The sequence below is a fragment of the Pongo abelii genome, chromosome 2 (assembly GCF_028885655.2).
Source record: "Pongo abelii isolate AG06213 chromosome 2, NHGRI_mPonAbe1-v2.0_pri, whole genome shotgun sequence".
NCBI classification, from domain to species: Eukaryota; Metazoa; Chordata; class Mammalia; order Primates; family Hominidae; genus Pongo; species Pongo abelii.
Window position 1 is genome coordinate 205,553,080 of NC_085928.1, and position 10,248 is coordinate 205,563,327.

General features: G+C 46.3%; 1 protein-coding gene and 1 long non-coding RNA gene across 2 annotated transcripts in view; one reads left to right on the plus strand and one right to left on the minus strand.

Moving 5' to 3' along the window:
• Positions 1 to 3,528, minus strand: part of PPP1R2 (protein phosphatase 1 regulatory inhibitor subunit 2) — a 30,362-nt gene extending 26,834 nt beyond the window's left edge. The window contains exon 1 of the mRNA XM_002814436.4: positions 2,611 to 3,528. Coding sequence (XP_002814482.1) covers positions 2,611 to 2,732 — 122 coding nt within the window. The 5' untranslated portion in view covers positions 2,733 to 3,528. The remainder of the gene's footprint in view (positions 1 to 2,610) is intronic.
• A 2,300-nt stretch (positions 3,529 to 5,828) lies between these two features.
• LOC129058290 (uncharacterized) lies at positions 5,829 to 10,248 on the plus strand. The gene is made up of 3 exons (XR_008523372.2): positions 5,829 to 6,058; positions 6,178 to 6,615; positions 9,965 to 10,248. It is a non-coding gene; the product is annotated as an uncharacterized LOC129058290 (long non-coding RNA).

The following is a 10,248-nucleotide window of genomic DNA, read 5'->3' on the forward strand; positions in this document are numbered from 1 at the left end:
CTCTTGTACTGTAAACAAGTGTCCTTTACGTGGGCTATTTAGGGCTAACTTTCCTGCATTTTTGTTGGTGAATCTGGTGTGTAAAATGGCTCCCAAGTGTAAAGAGCTATTTGGTATTGGCTGAATTTGTGGAGGGGGCCAACTGCATATTTATTGTTTCTGTTCAAAGAGGATCTCATAAAGTTAATGATACTGTTTCCATGACTTGTGACAAATAATAATGTATATTTGGTATAGTTTGAACGTTTCTCCTCTCTGAAACTCACATTGAAACTTGATCTCCAATGTGGCAGTGTTGAGAGGTGCAGCTTTTAAAAGAGGACTGGGTCATGAGGGCTGTGCTCTGATGAATGGATTAATCTATTCATGGATTAATGGGTTATCAAGTGAGTGGTTCTGGTGGCTTTATAAGAAGAGGAAGAGAGACTTGAGCTGGCACGCTCAGCTCCCTTGCCACGTGATGCCCTGCATCACCTTGGAACTCCACAGAGTCCCCACCAGCAAAACGGCTCTCACCAGATGCACCCTTAAGACCTTGGACTTCCAAGCCTCCAGAACTGTAAGAAATAAATTTAGTTTCTTATAAATTATCATTTCAGACACTCTGTTATGACCAACAGAAAACAGACTAAGACAATATTGTATCACTAGTAGAATTAATTTATTTGCTTTACAGTCACATAACAATGATCATTAAAAAACCCATCCTTTTTACCACTTGGAACCAAACATCATGAACTTCAATGAATTAAGGTTTGACAGTTCTCTTTAAAGACAGGACTATAACTTTAACTAGACAGGTCAGTCCCTTTTAAGTGAATCTACCCTGCCACAGATACTACAGAAGAGGCAGCCCTATGTAGTTGAGTCAGTCTAGTATAGTGGCTTTTGAGGCAGAAAGACCTGAATGTAAATCCCAACCAATTACAGAAAGAAAGAGGCCAATCCATAGATTGGGACCATGGGAAATAGAGCAGATCCAAGTTGAGAATAAACAGAAACTAAAGAAGCAGAGATAAAGAGTAAGTCACTTGGTAAACGGACCAAAAGAAACTCACACTGGAGAATAGCTAAATAACATAAATGCCAGTAAGGACCACATTCCTGCTGCTGAAAACCCTGAAGCTACATTTGAGCCTTCTGTAGTTACGTTACTTATCTTTTAATTCTTTTTCTTTTCTTTTCTTTTTTTTTTTTTTTAAGAGATGAGGTCTCATTATGTTGCCCAGGCTGGTCTCAAACTCCTGGGATCAAGCAATCCTCCTACCTCGGCCTCCAAGTGCTGAGATTACAGGCGTGAGCCACCACGCCTGGATGTTATCTTTTAACTAACTTGGTTCTCCTGCTTCAGTTATGTTCTGGTGAAATTTTGTCTTCTTAATTCCATGACCTACACATCACACTCCCCCAGCACTCCATTTAACGTGGCTTAGCCCAAAGAGGTTGGAAAATTGTGTGTGAGAGAATGCAAGATTCAATCATCCATGAGAGTGGGAATTGCTAGACAAAACTAAGGTCCTTTCCAGCCCCAAAAGGCCACGATTCTAAGCTGTGAACCTACTCAATATTTTCTTCAAGGTAACACAAATCCCTAAAATTTACCACCACCAAGCAGTAGTTCCTTTTATGGTCCTAAATAAGATCCTTTATCCAGGAATGCCCTAGGTTCCTATATTCTGAGATTTCACAAACATCCTCATTTTAGCTTCTGACTACCAATTTCAATGGTAACTTTTCTTAAGCCTTATTTTCAGAAAGTAGAGTCCTTACATTTTTAGTATCTTGCAACGCCCAAGCCCCCTTGCACTTCTAACCCACTACAGATACTGTACTGCAACATTTTCTCCGTGCATAAACGCCTACCTCTTTTTTTTTTAAAGGCTAGTATATTGTTCCATTATACAAACGTACCGTAATTAATATTTCACCAGTTCTTACTAATGGACTTCGGGTCGTTTCCAATTATATTATAATTATCAGATACAATGCTCAGGTCAACAACTTTTTACATGTGTATCTTTAGCGAATGCAAGAGCAACTAAATTATCACTGGGTCATTCCAAGTTGCTCCTCTTTGAACTGTTTTGAGCTTTGAACTATCTCTGAACAGGAACAAAAACTAGAAAGCACCCAAAACTCTGGTTGCAGATGCAGAAATACAGTGTGGCACGATGCTAATGGGGGAAATGGGCTCTTCTTTGACGGATCGCCTATTAGCTTGAGACTAGATCTTAAAGGGTTCCCAAAGCAAGAATATACACTGTAATTATCGAAGAATTTTAGATACCTCAGAGATGAGGTTAAGAAATGGTAAAAGCTTAACAGTCGAAGATCTGAAGCTTCAATTTCATTCTTTGATGTTCCCGATTACAGAAAGTTCAAAGACGCTGTTTAAAAATATTATATATGCTTAAAAAAAAAAAGGAGGCATGATAAACGTCATCGCCCAGCCTTCTTAAAGATCGCTCCCACCCGCGGCTAGCCGGGCAGGAGAAGAGACTCGAGCGGCACCCAAGCCCCATCCACGCCGCCCGCCCGCGCCTGGGGTCTGGGTAGGTGACGGGCCCGGCGGGAAGGAGGGGCTCCCAGGCCGTCCCTCCCAGCGCTCACCTCAGCTCCTCGTCGACATTCCCGCGGGGCTGTTCGGCCGACGCCACCATAGAGGAAGTGGTAGAGGTCTTGTTCTTCAAGATCCCCTTGATGGGCCGGTGCGAGGCCGTCGAGGCCGCCATTGCCGGGCGCTCCGGCTGTCGGCTCAGGGTCGCTGCTTGGCGTGGGGTCCGGGAAGAGAAGGGTCGGCACAGCAGACTCACAGGCAGCCACAGAGCCCGCTCAGGGCTAAAGCGGCCGCACCTGCTGCCTCGGAAACGGCTACCGGAGCGGTTGTCACGACACAACGACCCGGACGCCAGAGCCAACGCCGAACGGGTGGCGTCTACTCGCGCACCCTTAGCCGCCGGCACTTGACCCGCGGCTCGCGGAGAGACGCCGGCCTAAAGCTCCAGGGCGGGAGCGACGCCGACGCCGAAGCCAAGCGGACCCGCCCTCTCGCGATATCTAGGGAGGAGGCGGGGAGAGGGCGGGGCGAGAACAAAGCCGACCTCCTCGCCCCGCCCCCTCCGTCCCGCCCGGGCTGCTCACCCCGCCCCGCCCCCACGCGGCGCTGGGAGGCGGGAGCTGTTTCTGAGAACCTGCGGGAGAGCTCCCGGGCTTGCTGCTTCCCGGACCCGCGCGTCTCTCGAGCACCCTCGTCCCACCACCTTGTGAGGCCGTAGTGTTATTTTTATTTTTTAGATCAGCAGACTGAGACTCGAGGTGACGTCACTCCGCAGAGAGGTTAGCTGACTTGAAGAAAACGGGTATCTCCTCTTTCCATTTCGCCCGTGTAAACAGCCGAACTGCCTGTTATAAAAGCATGGACTGCCAGCATTGGAGTGGTCCTTACAGGCCTATTATGAAATCATAGAATGTCTGCATTGGAATCGCCTCACCTCCTTTTACCGTTGGAGAAGCCGACGGACAGACGGGCAGCTACCCCCGCCGTCGCACAACCCGTCTAGGCAGAGAGCGCAGGAGACGGGAGGGCGGCAGGGACACATCTCCCAGCCAAGGACCCCCTGGGCCCGCAGAGGCCGCGACAGGTTCCCCCCACAGAGGGAACCAACTCTACCGCAGGTTGATGTGGACTTGAAGCCTGCAGAACGGAGAGCCCATTTCCATTGCTTAAAGCCACCCAGTGTGTGGTATTTGTTATGGGCCCTGTACACTCCCTTCCCTCCCTCTCCCAAGTCCAGTCCGCAGCTCGCTCATCACCAGGCTCTTTTCCATGACTCTTTCTTGATCAGGGCTTTTTATCGTCCTCACCACAGGTTAGAGCACAGCAGACTGAGCCACCCAGAACTGGCCCCTCCGGTGGACCAGCCCCTGCGGATTCACAGGCCACTGGGCCTGGAAGGGACCTTGTCAAGCAGGCCCATAAGGTGGCTATTCAGCCTGTTTCTCCAACAACCCGAGGGGCTAGAAGCTTGCCACACCCCCGTGCAACTCATTTTATTTTTGGACAGCTCTGACTCAGGGAGTTCTTAGATTGAGCTGACACCTGGCTCCCAGCAATGTCTGTCCACTGCTGTTGGGGGTGAGAGGAAGCGTTTTCCCCTATCTAGCCCCTATAGCAGCAGTCTCACTCCCCTGGCTCATCTCTGGACCACAGTCTCATCTTCTTTAACACAGGCTCTGTGCCTTTTGAGGATGACCCTGTTGTGTGTCCTTAGGACTCTGCCCCTCAGGGATGACTAGGGTTCTGAAAACGATTGTTTTTATCGCCTGGCCCCTAGCCCCTGGCTCCTAGCTGAGTTCCTGGCACAGAACAGGGCCTCAGTGGGAATGGATGTGGATGGAGATAATGGAGGGGAAGTGAGCTGGAAGGGGAAAAGGGAAACAGGGTTGCTGGTCACAGAGTGGAATGTGTTCCCCAGGGATTTGCCTCAGCCAGGGGCCTGCACAGTCACTGTTGGCACTGGCCCCACCTTTGTTCCCAGTCAAATATCCACTGGTGCCGTCTCTCCCTCCCAGGCCAGGACTGCTCAGTGGATCTAACATTACACCCTGACAGCCCTGTCCAGCCATGGAGCAGAGAGAGAGGGTTCTCAGCGAGGGGAAGCAGGATGGCCACCTCCCTTCCCTTCCTGAGTTCTTTCCACCCCAGTGTTCAACACCTGTGTTGCGTCTCTTGCCCTGTCAGCAGGAGCCTAGGTCAGTGATGGCAATCCTGTTTTCAAGGGAATACACAAACTTCCCTGTATGTTCTAAATTATTGGGCAGATTTGCTTTGTTCCTGCTTGGGCTGGGAAGCATCACTGAGTTCAGCATCCCTGAACTCAACTGTGACTAGGCCCTTAATTAAGCAACAGCTTGCTTTCAGACCCTCTAATAAAAGGCACTGCGATCATATGACATAAAGTGTTTTATTACAGTTAATTAACTAACAAACATTGGAACAGGAGGTGATGAAGAGTTCTTTGAAGAACCTTGGAAACGCATTTCCCTCATCAGGAGTTAAACTTTTGTCTCCTGTACTGGTTCTTCCACTCCCAAACCCACAACAAATGAATGCAGATGAAAATGACTTTGGTAGCACCTAAAAAAAAATAGTTTGTAAAATTGTGAGGGCCAGTACTGCTTTTTTTTTCTTTTTGAGACAAAGTCTTGCTCTGTCGCCCAGGCTGGAATGCAATGGCACAATCTCTGCTCACTGCAACCTCCGCCTCCTGGGTTCAAGTGATTCTCCTGCCTCAGCCTCCTGAGTGGCTGGGACTACAGGTGCCCGCCACCACACCCAGCTAATTTTTGTATTTTTAGTAGAGACGGGGTTTCATCATGTTGGCCAGGCTGGTCTCAAACTTCTGACCTCAGGTGATCTGCCTGCCTCAGCCTCCCAAAGTGCTGGGATTATAGGCATGAGCCACCACACACGGCTTGCTTTTCCTTATCTTTCAGAATAGTTGAACTACTTTATTCCTCATTGTGGCCCAAATAAGATTTTCAAATGCCTCTAAACAGAGCTTTCCTTCTGTGCCTCTGCTGAGGTTTGCTCCTGTAGGAAGTTATCTGGACCAAACAGCCCGAGCACTGAATTTAGCTGTATTGGTGTTACATTTCCTGTGTGTTGAGGGTTTGGCTGCCAAGAGGTGAACTGTAGGTGGAATCTTTCATTCTGGTTTCAGTTTCTGGAAGTAGCTATTGAGCTCAAGGCAAATCATATATTTAAAGAGATATACATGATTTAAGGATAATCTGGCATTTATCTCTGCTCTCTTTTTGAAGACTTCATTATCATGGTTGCCTGACCCAACACAACATATTTGGAGGAGGAGAGGGGACACTTTTATTGTACCCCATCACGTGGCTGAGTCATTTGGCTCTCCATTCACTGGAACACATGGCTATGGACAACACCATTGGGTTTCCCACCAAGGACAGAATTCCAAAGCAACCATGGCTTCCATGGTTGGCTCACCCAGCCTGCCTGAGTCATCAGCTAGGTCCACAGAGTAGAGAAGTGGGTAGTGCCCCCGCCTAACATCTGGAAAAATTCCCAAAAGTTGTGACTTCTTGACCACTGAGTCAGCAGCAACTCTTTTCTTGCCAAGAATAGCACATTGTTCTTTTCCTTTTCAGGTAATCCCTCCCCGGAAAGAGAAGATCACAGATTTTGTCGTATTAAATACGTTGTAGAAATTCATGGTAGCAGGGGCAAGATCATTTAAACAAAACAGAAAGTTTCAGAGAGAGAAAAAGCCAAGGACAAAGATTAATCATTTTCTGCTTAAAAAAAAAATGGCTTTGATTTCCAACCATGGAATGCTCCACTGTTTCTCTTCTCTTCAAAGACATCTACTGAAAGGATTCCTTAACCAAGTGGCCAAAATACTTTTCTGAGAAGATTCACAGAGCATAGGCCCCCTTAGGGTACACAGAGATTTCATTAGTCCCTAGATGTTTCCTGATCCTTTTAAAAACTGGTTAAATTCAGAGACTCTAGGCAATTCTTTCAGAACCTATGAGGCAAAAACGAAAGAAGAAGGCAGGACATGCAGTGTAACAAATCTTGGAATGGTAAGTAGGAAATATAAGTTAGTTTTTTGGCTAAGCTATGAATTTACCTTGTGCCTGCCAGAAATCACTCAGTCTTTTGTGACTGTAAATTTTCTGTAAGTGTTAACTGGTTTGGTTTATTATTGCAAGAAGTAAGGGAGCAATGTCGTGTATTATAATTTAATTGTGTCAATTTTGCCAAATTATCTTGCGTTTTGTTATTTTATGAACTCATAATGGGATAAGGAGTATAGGCTTTGATTCAGAACATATGTGATGTTGCTATAAATGCTTCATGGAAAACCCTAAATATATTTTGAAGCCTACATAGTCAAAAGTCACCATTGGAAGACTTTTTTACTTTACTATTGTACTTATGCTCGTTAGCACTCATTCTTGTTTGAAACGTCTCAAATGTGTAATTTTATTATTTTATTTGACTGTTGTCTCCAGATTGGTCTGAGGACTCCACTTTCTTCACTGCCCATTCATCTTCATACTGCTGTCATATTTTTTTTTAAATTGGGATATGCAATGATCCTTAGTTTATAAATTCAACTCCACTTGGCCACACACAGTGTTAGGCTTGGGCAAACAATTAGAACTTGCCCTTCTTGGCCAGGCGCGGTGGCTCCTGCCTGTGATCCCAGCACTTTGGGAGGCCGAGGCGGGCAGATCACGAGGTCAAGAGATGGAGACCATCCTGGCCAAGATGGTGAAACCCCGTCTCTACTAAAAATACAAAAATTAGCCGGGCATGGTGGCGCGTGCCTGTAGTCCCAGCTATTTGGGAGGCTGAGGCAGGAGAATCGCTTGAACCCGGGAGGCGGAGGTTGCAGTGAGATTGCACCGCTGCATTCCAGCCTGGTGACAGAGCAAGACTCCGTCTCAAAAAAAAAAAAAAAAAAAGAACTTGCCCTTCTTTTTTTTTTTTGCTCAAGGAACTCAGTCTGCCGTGTGTGCTCATTGTCTAGGATGAAGTCCAAATCCCTTGGGCCTTCACAATCCAGCCCTGTCTGTTTTTCTAGTCTCCTTTTCTTTTTACATCCACTTGCTTTCCGCTATGTTCTTCACTCTAGTCACACTGCCCTTCTCAGGGTGTCAGAGCACCCCATATTGTGTCCCTTTTTCATGCCTTTACTAATCTATGTGAAATGCCATCCCCTATTCTTGCTCTTAAATTACCCCAGTTCAAAGGTCATCTCCTTCTCTGACTCCATGCAGGCCAAGTTAGTGTTCACCTTCACTGAGATCCTAAGGAACTGTTTGCATTCCTCTATCTTATCATATCATCATTCTCTTAAGTGTCCGTCCCTCTGCTGTGGCCTCTTTGGGAGCAGGTGCATGTCTTCCTCCTCTTTCTCCCCTGACAGCATAACTTAATGAAAACAGTGCCGTAAGAGGCCCTCGATACATGTTGGTTATGTAAATCAAAGAAAATGACCAAGGTGAGTCTCAATCATTTACGTTTATTTGCCAAGGTTAAGGATGTGCTCAGGAAAGAACACAGATCCACCGGAAGAACTGTGGTACATGCTTTTTCCAAAGAGGGTCTGGGGACCTCAATATTTAAAGGGAAAAAATGAATATTGGAGAAACAGAAGGAAAGTTTTTTTTACAAAGGGTGTGGGTGGATAAGAGGCAAGCAGTTGCATTCTTTTGAGTCTTTGATCAGCCATTTACACGTGAGAGGGTGGTAGAGGTACAGTCACTTATACATTCACTTATACATTCAACGAGTCTGCATTTTTTACATAACATAAACATAGGGCAAAGGAAGCAATCAGACATGTCTTTGTCTCAGGTAAGCAGAGGGATATCTTTGATTTCTGTCCTTTGCCCCATACCTGCAAAGATAAGCTATCAATGTACATTGCCAGGGTGAGATTCAACAGAACTGTTTTAGAGTAAAGATCTGGGAGCCCACAGGAATTTCCCTGTGGGCAAATTGTGAGGGAGGTCTGTAGCTTTTTTATCTTGTAGCTCTCTATTTAGGAACAAAATGGGAGGCAGGTGTGCAAGACCCAGTTCCCAGCTGGACTTTTCCCCTTTGGCTTAGTGAGTTTAGGGTCCCAAGATTTATTTTCCTTTCACAGTTGAATCAGAGAATAAATGAGTGAACTGTTCCTGAATTCGACCTCCTCAGTAATGGTGCCCATAACAACATCAATTTCTTGGAAAGCAATTTGACTATATATCTTGTTCTGCATGGCTAAGGAAGGCATTAGCAGCTATAATGCTGGAAAGGAAATAATAGAAATAAGAAAGACTGCTGAGTCAATAAAGAATGCATTAAAAAGAGGAAATTGTCCTGTCACCAGTCAGAAATCTTTATTGAGGTCCTTTTCTAGGTATTGTCGATTGCTTAGTTTATTGCATAAATAAACTACAGCAGGTACTGTATTTCCTCTTTTCATTTTAATTTAATTTAATTTATTTTTTTTTTGAGATGGAGTCTCGCTCTGTCGCCCAGTCTGGAGTACAGTGGCGTGATCTCGGCTCACCACAAAGTCTGCCTTCTGGGTTCAAGAGATTCTCTTGCCTCAGCCTCCCAAATAGCTGGGATTATAGGCACATGCCACCATGCCCAGCTACTTTTTGTATTTTTAGTAGAGATGGAGTTTCACCATGTTGGCCAGGCTGGTCTTGAACTCCTCACCTCAGGTGATCCACCTGCCTCGGCCTCCCAAAGTGCTGGGATTACAGGTGTGAGCCACCACGCCTGGCCTCCTCTTTTCATTTTAGGTTCAGAACCCTTTCTTTAAAAAGTTCATTGTTAGGCCGGGTGCAGTGGCTCATGCCTGTAATCCTAGCACTTTGGGAGGCCAAGGCAGGTGGATCACCTGAGGTCAAGAGTTCGAGACCAGCCTGGCCAACATGGCGAAACCCTGTCTCTACTAAAGATACAAAAATTAGCCAGGCATGGTGACAGGCACCTGTAATCCCAGCTACTCGGGAAGCTGAGGCAAGAGAATCACTTGAACCTGGGAGGTGGAGGTTGCAGCAAGCTGAGATCACGCCATTGCACTCCAGCCTGGGTGACAAGAGTGAAACTCTGTCTCAAACAAAACAAAACAAAGTTTGTTATTAGAGACACACATACACACACACGTCCACCCCTCATTTCGTGTGTCTCTCCCCGCTCTGGCTCTGGGCTCCAGGAGAACGCTGTTGCTGTTTTCACAAAGGCATAGCTTCCTGTGTTCATCAGGTGTACCTGTGTTATCAGGTGTTTTTATCAAGTGGCGCTCTAGGTAGGACTCAAGACCCTCTTTGCTCTCCCGTGGCTGAGGCAGGTGGGGGCAATCCCTCAGTAGGAACCACAAAGCTCTCACAGGATAACTGCTATCTCATTGGTTTCTCTCCCAAGGACTTCGCCAGACTTCATCAGAAGAAAGCAGTGTGAGACGGGACTGCAGAGGAAAGCTGGGGCTTGGGAAACCACCAGCAGGGGCCACGTGGGCAGGTGGTTTCTGTGTGAACCTCTGATCTGTGCAACATAAACAGGAAATGTTGAAGGCTTCCAGTGCTCTTTTTTGATGTCGAGAACATTCTACGGCACAAAAGAGTTTGCCTCTCACTGTTTCTCATATATGGAGGTTTTCTAACCAGCATCCTGAACAGAATTGAATTAAAAATAAAACCAAAGTAAAA